Source organism: Cetorhinus maximus, unplaced genomic scaffold, assembly GCF_964194155.1.
Source record: "Cetorhinus maximus unplaced genomic scaffold, sCetMax3.hap1.1 HAP1_SCAFFOLD_2358, whole genome shotgun sequence".
NCBI classification, from domain to species: domain Eukaryota; kingdom Metazoa; phylum Chordata; class Chondrichthyes; order Lamniformes; family Cetorhinidae; genus Cetorhinus; species Cetorhinus maximus.
Window position 1 is genome coordinate 1 of NW_027598297.1, and position 18773 is coordinate 18773.

The window sequence follows — 18773 nt, forward strand, 5'->3', positions numbered from 1 at the left end:
GTCGGGGTTCAAGGGGAGGTTGGGGTTCAAGTGGAGGTCGGGGGATACAGGGGAGGTCGGGGGATACAGGGGACGTCGGGGGATACAGGGGAGGTCCGGAGATCCAGGGGAGGTCGGGGGATCCAGGGGTGGTAAAGGGTTCAAGGGGACGTCGGGGGATCAAGGGGAGGTCGGGGGATCAAGGGGACGTCGGGGGATCAAGGGGACGTCGGGTGATCAAGGGGTCGTCGGGGGATCAAGGGGACGCCGGGGGATCAAGGGGACGTCGGGGGATCAAGGGGACGTCGGGGGATCAAGGGGACGTCGGGGGATCAAGGGGACGTCGGGGGATCAAGGGGACATCGGGGGATCAAGGGGATGTCGGGGGATCAAGGGGACGTCGGGGTATCAAGGGGACATCGGGGGATCAAGGGGATGTCGGGGGATCAAGGGAAGTTCTTGGGGAGATGGGCACTTCAAGGGGTGTTGGTGGGATTAAGGGGAGGTAGGGGGGATTAAGGTGTGGTCAGGGTGTCAAGGGGAATTCGGGGGTGAAATGGAGGTCGGGGGTGTCAAGGGGAGGTCGTGGGATCAAGGTGAGGTCAGGGGATCAAGGGGAGGTCGTGGGATCAAGGGGAAGTCGGTGGATCAAGGGGAGGTCGGGGGATCCAGGGGAGGTCATGGGATCAAGGGGAGGTCGGGGATCAAGGGGATGTCGGGGTTCCAGGGGAGGTCGGGGTTCAAGGGGAGGTCGGGGGATCAAGGGAGTTCGGGGGATACAGGTGAGGTTCGGAGATCCAGGGGTAGTCGTGGGTTCCAGGGGAGGTCGGGGGATCCAGGGGAGTTCGGGGTGTCCAGGGGTGGTCGGGGGATGCAGCGGAGACCGGGGGATCCAGGGAAGGTCGGGGGATCCAGCGGAGGTCGGTGGATCCAGGGAAGGTCGGGGGATCCAGTTGAGATCGAGGGATAAAGGGGGATTAAAGGGAGATAAGGGGATCAAGGGGAGTTAGGAGAATCAAAGGGAAGTCGGGGAATCAAGGGGAGGTCGGGGGATCAAGGGAGTTCGGGGGATACAGGGGAGGTTCGGAGATCCAGGGGTAGTCGTGGGTTCCAGGGGAGGTCGGGGGATGCAGCGGAGACCGGGGGATCCAGGGAAGGTCGGGGGATCCAGCGGAGGTCGGTGGATCCAGGGAAGGTCGGGGGCTCCAGTTGAGATCGAGGGATAAAGGGGGATTAAAGGGAGATAAGGGGATCAAGGGGAGTTAGGAGAATCAAAGGGAAGTCGGGGAATCAAGGGGAGGTCGGGGGATCAAGGGCAGGTTGGGGGATCAACGGGAGGTCGGGGGATCAAGGGGTGGTTGGGGTTCAAGGGGAATTCGGGGGGTGAAATGGAGATCGGGGGTGTCAAGGGGATGTCGTGGGATGAAGGGGAGGTCAGAGGATCAAGGGGAGGTCGGGGGATCAAGGGGAAGTCAGGGGATCAAGGTGAGGTCGGGGGTTTCCAGGGGAGGTCTGGGGATCAAGAGTTGGTCGCGGATCAAGGGGAGGTCGGGTGATAAAGGGGAGGTCGGGGGATACAGGAGAGTTCGGGGGATACAAGGGAGGTCGGGGGTTACAGGGGAAGTCGGGTGATACGGGGGAGGTCGGGGGATACGGGGGTGTTCGGAGGATACAGGGGAGTTCGGGGGATACAGGGGAGTTCGGGGGATACAGGGGAGTTCGGGGGATACAGGGGAGTTCGGGGGATACAGGGGAGGTCGGGGGATCCAGGGGAGGTCGGGGGTTACAGGGGTGGTCGGGGGTTACAGGGGAGGTCGGAGGAAACAGGGGTGGTCGGGGGATACAGGGGAGGTCGGGTGATACGGGGGAGGTCGGGGGATACGGGGGTGTTCGGAGGATACAGGGGAGTTCGGGGGATACAGGGGAGTTCGGGGGATACAGGGGAGTTCGGGGGATACAGGGGAGGTCGGGGGATCCAGGGGAGGTCGGGGGTTACAGGGGTGGTCGGGGGTTACAGGGGAGGTCGGAGGAAACAGGGGTGGTCGGGGGATACAGGGGAGGTCGGGGGATATCCGGGAGGTCGGGGGTTACAGGGGTGGTCGGGGGTTACAGGGGAGGTCGGGGGCTACATGGGAGGTCGGGGGTTCCAGGGTTGGTCGGGGGTTCCAGGGAAGGTCGGGGGATCAACGGGGTTGACGGGGCGGTTGGAGGATCAAGGGGAGATCGGGAGATCAAGGAGAGGTCGTGGGAACAATGGGATGTCGGGGCATCACGGCGATCTCTGGGGTCAAGGGGAGTTCGGGAGTCAAGGGCAGGTCGGGGGATGAAGGGGAGGATGGTGGTCAAGGGGAGGTCGGTGCTCAAGGTGATGTCGGGGGGCAAGGGGAGGTTGGGGGGCAAGGGGATGTCGGGGGGTCAAGGGGCATCAAGGGGATGTCGGGGGATCAAGGGGTGGTCGGGGGATCAAGGGGAGGCAAAGGGTTCAACGGGAGGTCGGGGGATCAATGGGAGGTCGTGGGATCAAGGGGAGGTCGTGGGATCATGGGGAGATCGGCGATTCAAGGGGACGTCGGGGGATCAAGGGGACGTCGGGGGATCAAGGGGACGTCGGGGGATCAAGGGGATGTCGGGGGATCAAGGGGTCGTCGGGGGATCAACGGGACGTCGGGGAATCAAGGGGACGTCGGGGGTTCAAGGGGACGTCGGAGGATCAAGGGGACATCGGGGGATCAAGGGAAGTTCTTGGGGAGATGGGCACTTCAAGGGGTGTCGGTAGGATTAAGGGGAGGTAGGGGGGATCAAGGTGAGGTCAGGGTGTCAAGGGGAATTCGGGGGTGAAATGGAGGTCGGGGGTGTCAAGGGGTGGTCGTGGGATCAAGGGGAAGTCTGGGGATCAAGGGGAGGTAGGGGGATCCAGGGGAGGTCAGGGGATCAAGGCGAGGTCGGGGATCAAGGGGATGTCGGGGTTCAAGGGGAGGTCGGGGTTCAAGGGGAGGTCGGGGGATCAAGGGAGTTCGGGGGATACAGGGGAGGTTCAGAGATCCAGGGGTAGTCGTGGGTTCCAGGGGAGGTCGGGGGATCCAGGGGAGTTCGGGGGATCCAGGGAAGGTCGGGGGATCCAGCGGAGGTCGGTGGATCCAGGGAAGGTCGGGGGATCCAGTTGAGATCGAGGGATAAAGGGGGATTAATGGGAGATAAGGGGATCAAGGGGAGTTAGGAGAATCAAAGGGAAGTCGGGGGATCAAGGGGAGGTCGGGGCTGTCAAGGGGTGGTCGAGGCTGTCAAGGGGAGGTCGGGGCTGTCAAGGGGAGGTCGGGGCTGTCATGGGGAGGTCGGGGGTGTCAAGGGGAGGTCGGGGGTGTCAAGGGGTGGTCGGGGGTGTCAAGGGGAGGTCGGGGGTGTCAAGGGGAGGTCGGGGCTAGCAAGGGGAGGTTGATGCTAGCACGGGGAGGTCGGGGCTGTCAATTGGAGGTCTGGGGTGTCATGGGGTGGTCGGGGTTGTCAAGGGAGGTCGGGGGTGTCAAGGGGTGGTCGGGGGTTCAAGGGTGGTCGGGGGATCCAGGGGAGTTCGGAGAATCCAGGGGAGTTCGGGGGATCCAGGGGTGGTCGGGGGATGCAGGGAAGGTTGGGGGTTCAAGGGGAGATCGGGAGATCAAGGGAAGGTCGTGGGAACAATGGGAGGTCGGGGCATCAAGGCGATCTCTGGGGTCAAGGGGACGTCGGGAGTCAAGGGCAGGTCAAGGTATGAAGGGGAGGACGGGGGTCAAGGGGAGGTCGGGACTCAAGGTGAGGTCGCGGGGCAAGGGGAGGTCGGGGGGCAAGGGGAGGTCGGGGGAAGAAGGGGAGGTCGGGGGAAGAAGGGGAGGTCGGGGGATCAAGGGGAGGTCGGGGGATCAAGGGGAGGTCGGGGGATCAATGGGTTGTCGGGGGATCAAGGGGACGTCGGGAGCACAAGGGGACGTCGGGGGATCAAGGGGACGTCGGGGGATCAAGGGGACGTCGGGGGATCAAGGGGAGGTCGGTGGATCAAGGGAAGTTCATGGGGAGATGGGCATTTCAAGGGGTGTCGGCGGGATTAAGGCGAGGTAGGGGGGTTCAAGGTGTGGTCGGGGTGTCAAGGGTAAGTCTGGGGGTGAATTGGAGGTCGGGGGTGTCAAGGGGTGGTCGTGGGATCAAGGTGAGGTCAAGGGATCAAGGTGAGGTCAAGGGATCAAGGGGAGGTCGTGGGATCAAGGGGAATTCGGGGGATCAAGGGGATGTCGGGGTTCAAGGGGAGGTTGGGGTTCAAGTGGAGGTCGGGGGATACAGGGGAGGTCGGGGGATACAGGGGACGTCGGGGGATACAGGGGAGGTCCGGAGATCCAGGGGAGGTCGGGGGATCCAGGGGTGGTAAAGGGTTCAAGGGGACGTCGGGGGCTCAAGGGGAGGTCGGGGGATCAAGGGGACGTCGGGGGATCAAGGGGACGTCGGGTGATCAAGGGGTCGTCGGGGGATCAAGGGGACGCCGGGGGATCAAGGGGACGTCGGGGGATCAAGGGGACGTCGGGGGATCAAGGGGACGTCGGGGGATCAAGGGGACGTCGGGGGATCAAGGGGACATCGGGGGATCAAGGGGATGTCGGGGGATCAAGGGGACGTCGGGGTATCAAGGGGACATCGGGGGATCAAGGGGATGTCGGGGGATCAAGGGAAGTTCTTGGGGAGATGGGCACTTCAAGGGGTGTTGGTGGGATTAAGGGGAGGTAGGGGGGATTAAGGTGTGGTCAGGGTGTCAAGGGGAATTCGGGGGTGAAATGGAGGTCGGGGGTGTCAAGGGGAGGTCGTGGGATCAAGGTGAGGTCAGGGGATCAAGGGGAGGTCGTGGGATCAAGGGGAAGTCGGTGGATCAAGGGGAGGTCGGGGGATCCAGGGGAGGTCATGGGATCAAGGGGAGGTCGGGGATCAAGGGGATGTCGGGGTTCCAGGGGAGGTCGGGGTTCAAGGGGAGGTCGGGGGATCAAGGGAGTTCGGGGGATACAGGTGAGGTTCGGAGATCCAGGGGTAGTCGTGGGTTCCAGGGGAGGTCGGGGGATCCAGGGGAGTTCGGGGTGTCCAGGGGTGGTCGGGGGATGCAGCGGAGACCGGGGGATCCAGGGAAGGTCGGGGGATCCAGCGGAGGTCGGTGGATCCAGGGAAGGTCGGGGGATCCAGTTGAGATCGAGGGATAAAGGGGGATTAAAGGGAGATAAGGGGATCAAGGGGAGTTAGGAGAATCAAAGGGAAGTCGGGGAATCAAGGGGAGGTCGGGGGATCAAGGGAGTTCGGGGGATACAGGGGAGGTTCGGAGATCCAGGGGTAGTCGTGGGTTCCAGGGGAGGTCGGGGGATCCAGGGGAGTTCGGGGTGTCCAGGGGTGGTCGGGGGATGCAGCGGAGACCGGGGGATCCAGGGAAGGTCGGGGGATCCAGCGGAGGTCGGTGGATCCAGGGAAGGTCGGGGGCTCCAGTTGAGATCGAGGGATAAAGGGGGATTAAAGGGAGATAAGGGGATCAAGGGGAGTTAGGAGAATCAAAGGGAAGTCGGGGAATCAAGGGGAGGTCGGGGGATCAAGGGCAGGTTGGGGGATCAACGGGAGGTCGGGGGATCAAGGGGTGGTTGGGGTTCAAGGGGAATTCGGGGGGTGAAATGGAGATCGGGGGTGTCAAGGGGATGTCGTGGGATGAAGGGGAGGTCAGAGGATCAAGGGGAGGTCGGGGGATCAAGGGGAAGTCAGGGGATCAAGGTGAGGTCGGGGGTTTCCAGGGGAGGTCTGGGGATCAAGAGTTGGTCGCGGATCAAGGGGAGGTCGGGTGATAAAGGGGAGGTCGGGGGATACAGGAGAGTTCGGGGGATACAAGGGAGGTCGGGGGTTACAGGGGAAGTCGGGTGATACGGGGGAGGTCGGGGGATACGGGGGTGTTCGGAGGATACAGGGGAGTTCGGGGGATACAGGGGAGTTCGGGGGATACAGGGGAGTTCGGGGGATACAGGGGAGGTCGGGGGATCCAGGGGAGGTCGGGGGTTACAGGGGTGGTCGGGGGTTACAGGGGAGGTCGGAGGAAACAGGGGTGGTCGGGGGATACAGGGGAGGTCGGGGGATATCCGGGAGGTCGGGGGTTACAGGGGTGGTCGGGGGTTACAGGGGAGGTCGGGGGCTACATGGGAGGTCGGGGGTTCCAGGGTTGGTCGGGGGTTCCAGGGAAGGTCGGGGGTTCCAGGGAAGGTCGGGGGATCAACGGGGTTGACGGGGCGGTTGGAGGATCAAGGGGAGATCGGGAGATCAAGGAGAGGTCGTGGGAACAATGGGATGTCGGGGCATCACGGCGATCTCTGGGGTCAAGGGGAGTTCGGGAGTCAAGGGCAGGTCGGGGGATGAAGGGGAGGATGGTGGTCAAGGGGAGGTCGGTGCTCAAGGTGATGTCGGGGGGCAAGGGGAGGTTGGGGGGCAAGGGGATGTCGGGGGGTCAAGGGGCATCAAGGGGATGTCGGGGGATCAAGGGGTGGTCGGGGGATCAAGGGGAGGCAAAGGGTTCAACGGGAGGTCGGGGGATCAATGGGAGGTCGTGGGATCAAGGGGAGGTCGTGGGATCATGGGGAGATCGGCGATTCAAGGGGACGTCGGGGGATCAAGGGGACGTCGGGGGATCAAGGGGACGTCGGGGGATCAAGGGGACGTCGGGGGATCAAGGGGTCGTCGGGGGATCAAGGGGACGTCGGGGAATCAAGGGGACGTCGGGGGTTCAAGGGGACGTCGGAGGATCAAGGTGACATCGGGGGATCAAGGGAAGTTCTTGGGGAGATGGGCACTTCAAGGGGTGTCGGTAGGATTAAGGGGAGGTAGGGGGGATCAAGGTGAGGTCAGGGTGTCAAGGGGAATTCGGGGGTGAAATGGAGGTCGGGGGTGTCAAGGGGTGGTCGTGGGATCAAGGGGAAGTCTGGGGATCAAGGGGAGGTAGGGGGATCCAGGGGAGGTCAGGGGATCAAGGGGAGGTCGGGGATCAAGGGGATGTCGGGGTTCAAGGGGAGGTCGGGGTTCAAGGGGAGGTCGGGGGATCAAGGGAGTTCGGGGGATACAGGGGAGGTTCGGAGATCCAGGGGTAGTCGTGGGTTCCAGGGGAGGTCGGGGGATCCAGGGGAGTTCGGGGGATCCAGGGAAGGTCGGGGGATCCAGCGGAGGTCGGTGGATCCAGGGAAGGTCGGAGGATCCAGTTGAGATCGAGGGATAAAGGGGGATTAATGGGAGATAAGGGGATCAAGGGGAGTTAGGAGAATCAAAGGGAAGTCGGGGGATCAAGGGGAGGTCGGGGGATCAAGGGCAGGTTGGGGGATCAACGGGAGGTCGGGGAATCAAGGGGTGGTTGGGGTTCAAGGGGAATTCGGAGGGCGAAATGGAGATCGGGGGTGTCAAGGGGAGGTCGTGGGATGAAGGAGTGGTCAGGGGATCAAGGGGAGGTCGGGGGATCAAGGGGAAGTCAGGGGATCAAGGGGAGGTCGGGGGATCCAGGGGAGGTCAGGGGATCAAGAGTAGGTCGCGGATCAAGGGGTGGTCGGGTGATAAAGGGGAGGTCGGGGGATACAGGGGAGGTCGGGGGTTACAGGGGTGGTCGGGGGATACAGGGGAGGTCGGGGGATACAGGGGATGTCGGGGGATACAGGGGAGGTCGGGGGATACAGGGGAGGTCGGGGGATACAGGGGAGGTCGGGGGATACAGGGGAGGTCGGGGGATACAGGGGAGGTCGGGGGGCAAGGGGAGGTCGGGGGCAAGGGGAGGTCGGGGGGCAAGGGGAGGTCGGGGGGCAAGGGGAGGTCGGGGGGCAAGGGGTGGTCGGGGGGACAAGGGCCATCAAGGGGACGTCGGGGGATCAAGGGGAGGTCGGGGAATCAAGGGGAGGTAAAGGGTTCAAGGGGAGGTCGGGGGATCACGGGGTGGTCGGGGGATCAAGGGGAGGTCGTGGGATCAGGGGGAGATCGGGGATTCAAGGGGACATCGGGGGATCAAGGGGACGTCGGGGGATCAAGGGGACGTCGGTGGATCAAGGGGACGTCGGGGGATCAAGGGGTCGTGGGGGGATCAAGGGGACATCGGGGGATCAAGGGGACGTCGGGGGATCAAGGGGACGTCGGGGGATTAAGGGGTCGTCGGGGGATCAAGGGGTCGTCGGGGGTTCAAGGGGACGTCGGGGGATCAAGGGGACGTCGGGGGATCAAGGGGACGTCGGGGGATCAAGGGACGTCGGTGGATCAAGGGGACGTCGGGGGATCAAGGGACGTTCTTGGGGAGATGGGCACTTCAAGGGGTGTTGGTGGGATTAAGGGGAGGTAGGGGGGATCAAGGTGTGGTCAAGGTGTCAAGGGGAATTCGGGGGTGAAATGGAGGTCGGGGGTGTCAAGGGGTGGTCGTGGGATCAAGGTGAGGTCAGGGGATCAAGGGGAGGTCGTGGGATCAAGGGGAAGTCGGGGGATCAAGGGGAGGTAGGGGGATCCATGGGAGGTCAGGGGATCAAGGGGAGGTCGGGGATCAAGGGGAGGTCGGGGATCAAGGGGAGGTCAGGGTTCAAGGGGAGGTCGGGGTTCAAGGCGAGGTCGGGGGATCAAGGGAGTTCGGGGGATACAGAGGAGGTTCGGAGATCAAGGGGAGGTTGTGTTATCAATGGGAGGTCGGGGCATCACGGCGATCTCTGGGGTCAAGGGTAGTTCGGGAGTCAAGGGCAGGTCGGGGGATGAAGGGGAGGACGGGGGTCAAAGGGAGGTCGGGGCTCAAGGTGATGTCGGGGGGCAAGGGGAGGTCGGGGGGTCAAGGGGCATCAAGTGGATGTCGGGGGATCAAGGGGTGGTCGGGGGATCAAGGGGAGGCAAAGGGTTCAACGGGAGGTCGGGGGATCAAGGGGAGGTCCGGGAAACAAGGGGAGGTCGTGGGATCATGGGGAGATCGGGGATTCAAGGGGACGTCGGGGGATCAAGGGGACGTCGGGGGATCAAGGGGACGTCGGGGGATCAAAGGGACGTCGGGGGATCAAGGGGACGTCGGGGGATCAAGGGGACGTCGGGGGATCAAGGGGACGTCGGGGGATCAAGGGGACGTCGGGGGATCAAGGGCACGTCGGGGGATCAAGGGCACGTCGGGGGATCAAGGGCACGTCGGGGGATCAAGGGGACGTCGGGGGATCAAGGGGACGTCGGGGGATCAAGGGCACGTCGGGGGATCAAGGGGACGTCGGGGGATCAAGGGGACGTCGGGGGATCAAAGGGACGTCGGGGGATCAAAGGGACGTCGGGGGATCAAGGGGACGTCGGGGGATCAAGGGGAGGTCGGGGGATCAAGGGGAGGTCGGGGGATCAAGGGAAGTTCTTGGGGAGATGGGCTTTTCAAGGGGTGTCGGTGGGATTAAGGGGAGGTAGGGGGGTTCAAGGTGTGGTCGGGGTGTCAAGGGGAATTCGGGGGGTGAAATGGTGGTCGGGGGTTTCAAGGGGACGTCGTGGGATCAAAGTGAGGTCAAGGGATCAAGGGGAGGTCGTGGGATCAAGGGGAATCTGGGGGATCAAGGGGAGGTCGGAGGATACAGGGGAGGTCAGGGGATCAAGGGGAGGTCGGGGATCAAGGGGATGTCGGGGTTCAAGGGGAGGTTGGGGTTCAAGTGGAGGTCGGGCGATACAGGTGTGGTCGGGGGATACAGGGGATGTCGGGGGATCCAGGGGAGGTCGGGGGATCCAGGGGAGTTCGGGGGATCCAGGGGAGGTTGGGGGATGCAGCGGTGACCGGGCGATCCAGCGGAGGTCGGGGGATCCAGCCGAAGTCGGGGGATCCAGCGGAGGTCGGGTGATCCAGGGGAGGCCGGTAGATCCAGGGAAGGTCGGGGGGTCCAGTTGAGGTCGGGGGATCAATGGGGATTAAAGGGAGATCAGGGGATCAAGGGGTATTAGGAGAATCAAAGGGAAGTCATGGGATCAAGGGGAGGTCGGGGGTTCAAGGGCAGGTTGGGGGATCAAGGGGTGGTTGGGGTTTAAGGGGAATGCGGAGGGCGAAATGGAGGTCGCGGATATAGGGGAGGTCGGGGGATCAAGGGGTGGTTGGGGTTCAAGGGGAGGTTGGGGGTCAAGGTGAGGTCGGGTGATCAACGGAATGTCGGGGTGTCAAAGGGAAGGTGGTGGGATCAAGGGGAGGTCGAGGGTGTCAAGGGGAGGTCGTGCGTGTCAAGGAGAGGTCCGGAGTGTCAAGGGGAGGTCGGGACTGTCAAAGGGAGGTCGGGACTGTCAAGGGGAGGTCAGGACTGTCAAGGGGAGGTCGGGGCTGTCAAGGGGAGGTCGGGGCTGTCAAGGGGAGGTCGGGGCTGTCAAGAGGAGATCGGGGCTGTCACGGGGAGGTCGGGGCTGTCAAGGGGAGGTCGTGCGTGTGAAGGAGAGGTCCGGAGTGTCATGGGGAGGTCGGGGGTGTCAAGAGGAGGTCGGGGCTGTGAAGGGGAGGTCGGGGCTGCCAAGGGGAGGTCGGGGCTGCCAAGGGGAGGTCGGGGCTGTCAAGGGGAGGTCGGGGCTGTCAAGGGGAGGTCGGGGCTGTCAAGGGGAGGTCGGGGCTGTCAAGGGGAGGTCGGGGCTATCAAGGGGAGGTCGGGGGTGTCAAGGGGATGTCTGGGGTGTCAAGGGGAGGTTGGGGCTGTCAAGCAGTGGTCGGGGGATCAATGATTATTCGGGGGATCCAGGGGATGTCGGGGGATCCAGGGGATGTCGGGGGATCAAGGGGAGGTCGGGTGTTTAAAGGGGAGGTCGGGTGTTTCAAGGGGTGGTTGGGGTTCAAGTGGATGTCCGGGGTCAAGGGAAGGTCGGAAGCTAAGTGGAGGTCGGGGGTCAAGTGTAGGTCGGATGTCAAGGGGATGTTGGGGGGTCAAGTGGAGGTCGGGGTGTCAAGGGAAAGTCGGGGTGTCAAGGGGTGGTCGGTGGTTCAAGGGCAGGTCGTTGGACCAAGGGGAGGACGGGGGATCAAGGTCCGGAAGGGGGATCAAGGTCCGGAAGGGGGATCAAGGTCCGGAAGGGGGATCAAGGTCCGGTCGGGGGATCAAGGTCCGGTCGGGGGATAAACGTCCGGTCGGGGGATCAACGTCCGGTCGGGGGATCAACGTCCGGTCGGGGGATCAAGGGGAGGTCGGGGGATCAAGGGGAGGTCGGGGGATCAAGGGGTGGTCGGGGGATCAAGGGGAGGTCTGGGGATCAAGCGGAGGTCGGGGGATCAAGGGGTGGTCGGGGGATCAAGGGGAGGTCGAGGGATCAAGGGGAGGTCGGGGGATCAAGGGGACGTCGGATGTTCAAGGGGACGTCGGGGGTTCAAGGGGATGTCGATGGTTCAAGGGGACGTCGGGGGATCAAGGTGATGTCGGGGGATCAAGGGGACGTCGAGGGGATCAAGGAGTGGTCGAGGGATCAAGGGAAAGTTGGGGTATCAATGGGAGGTCGGGCGATCAAGGGGTGGTCAGGGGATCAAGGGGTGGTCGGGGGATCAAGGGGAGGTCGGGGGATCAATGGGTGGTCGGGGGATCAAGGGGTGGTCGGTGGATCAAGGGGATGTTGGGGTATCCATGGGTGGTCGGGGGATTCAGGGGTGGTCGTGGGATCCAGGGGTGGTCGGGGGATCCAGGGGAGGTCGGGGAGTCCAGGGGAGGTCGGGGGATCCAGGGGAGGTAGGGGGATTACGGGGAGGTCGGGGGATCAAGGCGGTTGAAGGGGAGCTTGGGGAATCAATGGGAGATCGATGGATCAAGGGGTGGTCGTGGGAACAAGGGGAGGTCGGGGGATTAAGGGGACGTCGGGAATCAAATGGAGGTCGGGGATCAAGGGAATGTCGGGGGATCATGGGAGATCAAGGGGAGGTCGGGGGATCAAGGTGAGTCAGGGGATCAAGGAGAGGTCGGGGGATCAAGGGGAAGTCGGGGGATCAAGGGGAGGTAGGGGGTTCAAGGGGAGGTCGGGGGATACAGGGGTGGTCCGGTGATCCAGTTGAGGTCGGGGGATCAAGGCGAGATCGGGGGATCCAAGGGAGGTCGGGGTATCCAAGGGTGGTCGGGGGATCCAGCGTAGGTCGGGGGATCCAGCGGAGGTCGGGGGATCTAGGGAAGGTCGGGGGATCCAGGGGAGGTCGGTGGATCCAGGAAAGGTCGGGGGATCCAGTTGAGATCGGGGGATCAAGGGGGATTAAAGGGAGATTGGGGGATCAAGGGGAGTTAGGAGAATCAAAGGGAAGTCAGGGGATCAAAGGGAGGTCGGGGGATCAAGGGCAGGTTGGGGAATCAACGGGAGGTTGGGGGATCAAGGGGTGGTCGGGGTTAAAGTGGATGTCGGGGGATACAGGGGAGGTCGGGGGATACAGGGGCGGTCGGGGGATCAAGGGGTCGTCGGTGGATCAAGGGGACGTCGGGGGATCAAGGGGACGTCGGGGGATCAAGGGGACGTCGGGGGATCAAGGGGACGTCGGGGGAACAAGGGGAGGTCGGTGGATCAAGGGAAGTTCTTGGGGAGATGGGCATTTCAAGGGGTGTCGGTGGGATTAAGGGGAGGTAGGGGGTTTCAAGGTGTGGTCGGGGTGTCAAGGGGAATTCGGGGGGTGAAATGGAGGTCGGGGGTGTAAAGGGGAGGTCGTGGGATCAAGGTGAGGTCAAGGGATCAAGGGGAGGTCGGGGGATCCAGGGGTGGTCAGGGGATCAAGGGGAGGTCGGGGTTCAAGGGGATGTCGGGGTTCAAGGGGAGGTCGGGGTTCAAGTGGAGTTCGGGGAATACAGGGGAGGTCGGGGGATACAGGGGAGGTCCGGAGATCCAGGGGAGGTCGGGGGATCCAGGGGAGTTCGGGGGATCCAGGGGAGGTCGAGGGCTGCAGCGGAGACCGGGGGATCCAGCAGAGGTCGGGGCATCCAGCGGAAGTCGGGGGATCCAGCGGAGGTCGGGTGATCCAGCGGAGGCCGGTGGATCCAGGGAAGGTCGGGGGATCCAGTTGAGGTCGGGGGATCAAGGGGGATTAAAGGGAGATCAGGGGATCAAGGGGAGTTAGGCGAATCAAAGGGAAGTCGGGGGATCAAGGGGAGGTCGGGGGATCAAGGGCAGGTTGGGGGATGAAAGGGTGGTTGGGGTTCAAGGGGAATTCGGGGGGTGAAATGGAGCTCGCGGATCAAGGGGAGGTCGGGGGATACAGGGGAAGTGAGGGGATACAGGGGAGGTCGGGGGCCAAGGTGAGGTCGGGGGATCAACCGGATGTCGGGGTGTCAAAGGGGAGGTGGTGGGATCAACGGGAGGTCGAGGGTGTCAAGGTGAGGTCGTGTGTGTCAAGGGGAGGTCGGGGGTGACAAGGGGATGTCGGGGGTGTCAAGGGGAGGTCGGGGGTGTCAAGGGGAGGTCGGGGGGTGTCAAGGGGAGGTCGGTGCTGTCAAGGGGAGGTCGGGGCTGTCAAGGGGAGGTCGGGGCTGTCAAGGGGAGGTCGGGGCTGTCAAGGGGAGGTCGGGGCTGTCAAGGGGAGGTCGGGGCTGTCAAGGGGAGGTCGGGGCTGTCAAGGGGAGGTCGGGGCTGTCAAGGGGAGGTCGGGGCTGTCAAGGGGAGGTCGGGGCTGTCAAGGGGAGGTCGGGGCTGTCAAGGGGAGGTCGGGGCTGTCAAGGGGAGGTCGGGGCTGTCAAGGGGAGGTCGGGACTGTCAAGGGGAGGTCGGGACTGTCAAGTAGAGGTTTGGGCTTTCAAGGGGAGGCCGGGGGTGTCAAGGGGAGGTCTGGGGTGTCAAGGGGAGGTTGGGGCTGTCAAGGAGTCGTCGGTGGATCAAGGATTATACGGGGGATCCAGGGGATGTCGGGGGATCCAGGGGATGTCGGGGGATCCAGGGGAGGACAGGTGTTATAGGGGAGGTCGGGTGTTTCAAGGGGTGGTTGGGGTTCAAGTGGATGTCCGGGGTCAAGGGTAGGTCGGAAGCCAAGTGGAGGTTGGGGGTCAAGGGGAGGTCGGGGGGTCAAGTGCAGGTTGGGGTGTCAAGGGAAGGTCGGGGTGTCAAGGGGTGGTCGGTGGTTCAAGGGCAGGTCGTCGGACCAAGGGGAGGACGGGGGATCAAGGTCCGGAAGGGGGATCAAGGTCCGGAAGGGGGATCAAGGTCCGGAAGGGGGAACAAGGTCCGGTCGGGGGATCAACGTCCGGTCCGTGGATCAACGTCCGGTCGGGGGATCAACGTCCGGTCGGGGGATCAACGTCCGGTCGGAGGATCAAGGTCCGATCGGTGGATCAAGGGGAGGTCGGGGGATCAAGGTGTGGTCGGGGGATCAAGGGGAGGTCGGGGGATCAAGGGGAGGTCGGGGGATCAAGGGGAGGTCGGAGGATCAAGGGGAAGTCGCGGGATCAAGGGGAGGTCGGGGGATCAAGGGGAGGTCTGGGATTCAAGGGGACGTGGGGGTTTCAAGGGGACGTCGGAGGATCAAGGGGACGTCGGGGGATCAAGGGGACGTCGGGGGGATCAAGGAGTGGTCGAGGGATCAAGTGAAAGTCGGGGTATCAATGGGAGGTCGGGGGATCAAGGGGTGGTCAGGGTATCAAGGGACGGTCAGGGCATAAAGGGGTGGTCAGGGGGTCAAGGGGAGGTCGGGGGATCAAGGGGAGGTCGGCGGATCAAGGGGAGGTCGGGGGATCAAAGGGTGGTCGGGGGATTCAGGGGTGGTCGGGGGATCCGGGGGAGGTCGGGGTGTCCAGGGGTGGTCGGGGTGTCCAGGGGAGGTCGGGGGATCCAGGAGAGGTAGGGGTATTCCGGGGAGGTCGGGGGATCAAGGCGGTTGAAGGGGAGCTTGGGGAATCAAGGGGAGATCGATGGATCAAGGGGTGATCGTGGGAACAAGGGGAGGTCGGGGGATTAAGGGGACTTCGGGAATCAAAGGGAGGTCTGGGGTTCAAGGGAATGTCGGGGGATCATGGGAGATGAAGGGGAGGTCGGGGGATCAAAGTGAGATCAGGGGATCAAGGAGAGGTCGGGGGATCAAGCGGAAGTCGGGGGATCAAGGGGAGGTCGGGTGTTCAAGGGGAGGTCGGGGGATACGGGGGTGGTCCGGGGATCCCGTTGAGGTCGGGGGATCAACGGGAGGTCGGGGGATCAAGGGGTGGTTGGGGTTAAAGGGGAATTTGGGGTTGAAATGGAGGTCGGGGGTTTCAAGGGGAGGTCGTGGGATGAAGGTGAGGTCAGGGGACCAAGGGGAGGTCGGGGGATACAGGGGAGGTCGGGGGATACAGGGGAGGTCGGAGTATCCAGGGGAGGTCGGGGATCCAGCGTAGGTCGGGGGATCCAGCGGAGGTCGCGGGATCCAGGGGAGGTCGGTGGATCCAGCGAAGGTCGGGGGATCCAGTTGAGGTCGGGGGATCAAGGGGGATTAAAGGGAGATTGGGGGATCAAGGGGAGTTAGGAGAATCAAAGGGAAGTCAGGGGATCAAAGGGAGGTCGGGGGATCAAGGGCATGTTGGGGGATCAACGGGAGGTCGGGGGATCAAGGGGTGGTTGTGGTTGAAGGGGAATTTGGTGGGTGAAATGGAGGTCGGGGGTTTCAAGGGGAGGTCGTAGGATGAAGGTGAGGTCTGGGGACCAATGGGAGGTCGGGGGATACAGGGGAGGTCGGGGGATACAGGGGAGGTCGGGGGATACAGGGGCGGTCGGGGATACAGGGGTGGTCGGGGGATACAGGGGAGGTCGGGAGATACAGGGGAGGTCGGGAGATACAGGGGAGGTCGGGGCATCAAGGGGAGGTCGGGGCATCAAGGGGAAGTCGGGGGATCAAGGGGAGGTCGGGGGATCCAGGGGTGGTCGGGGGATCCAGTTGAGGTCGGGGGATCAAGGGGGATTAAAGGGAGATTGGGGGATCAAGGGGAGTTTGGAGAATCAAAGGGAAGTCAGGGGATCAAAGGGAGGTCGGGGGATCAAGGGCAGGTTGGGGGATCAACGGGAGGTCGGGGGATCAAGGGGTGGTTGGGGTTAAAGGGGAGGTCGGGGGATACAGGGGAGGTCGGGGGATACAGGGGAGGTCGGGGGATCCAGGGTTGGTCGGGGGATCCAGGGAAGGACGGGGGATCAACGGGGTTGACGGGGCGGTTGGAGGATCAAGGGGAGATCGGGAGATCAAGGGGAGGTCGTGGGAACAATGGGATGTCGGGGCATCACGGCGATCTCTGGGGTCAAGGGGAGTTCGGGAGTCAAGGGCAGGTCGGGGGATGAAGGGGAGGACGGGGGTCAAGGGGAGGTCGGGGCTCAAGGTGAGGTCGGGGGGCAAGGGGAGGTCAGGAGGCAAGGGGAGGTCGGGGGGTCAAGGAGCATCAAGGGGATGTCGGGGGATCAAGGGGTGGTCGGGGGATCAAGGGGAGGTAAAGGGTTCAAGGGGAGGTCGGGGGATCAAGGGGAGGTCGGGGGATCAAGGGGAGGTCGTGGTATCATGGGGAGATCGGGGATTCAAGGGGACGTCGGGGGATCAAGGGGACGTCGGGGGATCAAGGGGACGTCGGGGGATCAAGGGGACGTCGGGGGATCAAGGGGACGTCGGGGGATCAAGGGGACGTCGGGGGATCAAGGGGACGTCGGGGGATCAACGGGTCGTCGGTGGATCAACGGGTCGTCGGTGGATCAAGGGGACGTCGGGGGATCAAGGGGATGTCGGGGGATCAAGGGGACGTCGGGGGATCAAGGGGACGTCGGTGGATCAAGGGGAGGTCGGTGGATTAAGGGAAGGTCTTGGGGAGATGGGCAATTCAAGGGGTGTCGGTGGGATTAAGGGGAGGTAGGGGGGTTCAAGGTGTGGTCGGGGTGTCAAGGGGAATTCGGGGGGTGAAATGGAGGTCGGGGGTGTCAAGGGGAGGTCGTGGGATCAAGGTGAGGTCGTGGGATCAAGGGGAGGTCGTGGGATCAAGGGTAATTCGTGGGATCAAGGGGAGGTCGGGGGATCCAGGGGAGGTCAGGGGATCAAGGGGAGGTCGGGGATCAAGGGGATGTCGGGGTTCAAGGGGAGTTCGGGGTTCAAGGGGAGGTCGGGGGTTACAGGGGCGGTCCAGAGATCCAGGGGAGGTCGGGGGATCCAGGGGAGGTCGGGGGATCCAGGGGAGTTCGGGGGATCCAGGGGAGTTCGGGGGATCCAGGGGAGGTCGGGGATCCATGGGAGGTCGGGGGATGCAGCGGAGACCGGGGGTTCCAGCGGAGGTCAGGGGATCCAGCGGAAGTCGGGGGATCCAGCGGAAGTCGGGCGATCCAGGGGAGGCCGGTGGATCCAGGGAAGGTCAGGGGAACCAGTTGAGGTCGGGGGATCAAGGGGGATTAAAGGGAGATCAGGGGATCAAGGGGAGTTAGGAGAATCAAAGGGAAGTCGGGGGATCAAAGGGAGGTCGGGGGATCAAGGGCAGGTTGGAGGATCAAGGGGTGGTTGTAGTTCAAGTGGAATTCGGGGGGTGAAATGTAGGTCGCGGATCAAGGGGTGGTCGGGGGATACAGGGGAGGTCAGGGGATCAAGGGCAGGTTGGGGGATCAACGGGAGGTCAAGGGATCAAGGGGTGGTTGGGGTTCAAGCGGAGGTCGGGGGTCAAGGTGAGGTCGGGGGATCAACGGGATGTCGGGGTGTCAAAGGGGAGGTGGTGGGATCAAGGGGAGGTCGAGGGTGTCAAGGGGAGGTCGTGCGTGTCAAGGAGAGGTCCGGAGTGTCAAGCGGAGGTTGGGGGTGTCAAGGCGTGGTCGGGAGTGTCAAGGGGAGGTCGGGGGCGTCAAGGGGAGGTCGGGGGTGTCAAGGGGAGGTCGGTGCTGTCAAGGGGTGGTCGGGGCTGTCAAGGGGAGGTCGGGGCTGTCAAGTGGAGGTCGGGGCTGTCAAGGGGAGGTCGGGGCTTTCAAGGGGAGGTCGGGGCTGTCAAGGGGAGGTCGGGGCTGTCAAGGGGAGGTCGGGGCTGTCAAGGGGAGGTCGGGGCTGTCAAGGGGAGGTCGGGGCTGTCAAGGGGAGGTCGGGACTGTCAAGGGGAGGTCGGGACTGTCAAGTAGAGGTTTGGGCTTTCAAGGGGAGGTCGGGGGGTCAAGTGGAGGTTGGGGTGTCAAGGGTAGGTCGGGGTGACAAGGGGTGGTCGGTGGTTCAAGGGCAGGTCGTTGGACCAAGGGGAGGACGGGGGATCAAGGTCCGGAAGGGGGATCAAGGTCCGGAAGGGGGATCAAGGTCCAGAAGGGGGATCAAGGTCCGGTCGGGGGATCAACGTCCGGTCCGTGGATCAACGTCCGGTCGGGGGATCAACGTCCGTTGGGGGGATCAACGTCCGGTCGGAGGATCAAGGTCCGATCGGTGTTTCAAGGGGAGGTCTGGGGATCAAGGGGAGGTCGGGGGATCAAGGGGAGGTCGGGGGATCAAGGGGAGGTCGGGGGATCAAGGGGAGGTCGGGGGATCAAGGGGACGTGGGGGTTTCAAGAGGACGTCGGAGGATCAAGGGGACGTCGGGGGATCAAGGGGACGTCGGGGGATCAAGGGGACGTCGGGGGATCAAGGGGACGTCGGGGGGATCAAGGAGTGGTCGAGGGATCAAGTGAAAGTCGGGGTATCAATGGGAGGTCGGGGGATCAAGGGGTGGTCAGAGTATCAAGGGACGGTCAGGGGATAAAGGGGTGGTTAGGGGGTCAAGGGGAGGTTGGGGGATCAAGGGAAGGTCGGTGGATCAAGGGGAGGTCGGGGGATCAAAGGGTGGTCGGGGGATCAAGGGGAGGTCGGTGGATCAGGGGGATGTCGGGAGATCCATGGGTGGTCGGGGGATTCAGGGGTGGTCGGGGGATCCGGGGGAGGT

At 63.8% G+C, this 18773-nt stretch overlaps 1 protein-coding gene across 1 annotated transcript in view; it reads left to right on the forward strand.

Annotated features, from left to right (window-relative positions):
* Positions 1 to 971: 971 nt before the first annotated feature.
* LOC144677250 (uncharacterized) overlaps positions 972 to 18773 on the forward strand; it is a gene marked incomplete at both ends in the record, with an annotated part of 44285 nt that continues 26483 nt past the window's right edge. Inside the window, 11 exon segments of the mRNA XM_078537435.1 lie at positions 972 to 1174; positions 2912 to 2959; positions 3693 to 3844; positions 4421 to 4472; positions 4475 to 4552; positions 6679 to 6833; positions 7903 to 8002; positions 8508 to 8906; positions 14300 to 14371; positions 16251 to 16505; positions 16935 to 17034. Of these exon segments, the coding sequence (XP_078393561.1) occupies positions 972 to 1174; positions 2912 to 2959; positions 3693 to 3844; positions 4421 to 4472; positions 4475 to 4552; positions 6679 to 6833; positions 7903 to 8002; positions 8508 to 8906; positions 14300 to 14371; positions 16251 to 16505; positions 16935 to 17034 (1614 nt within the window).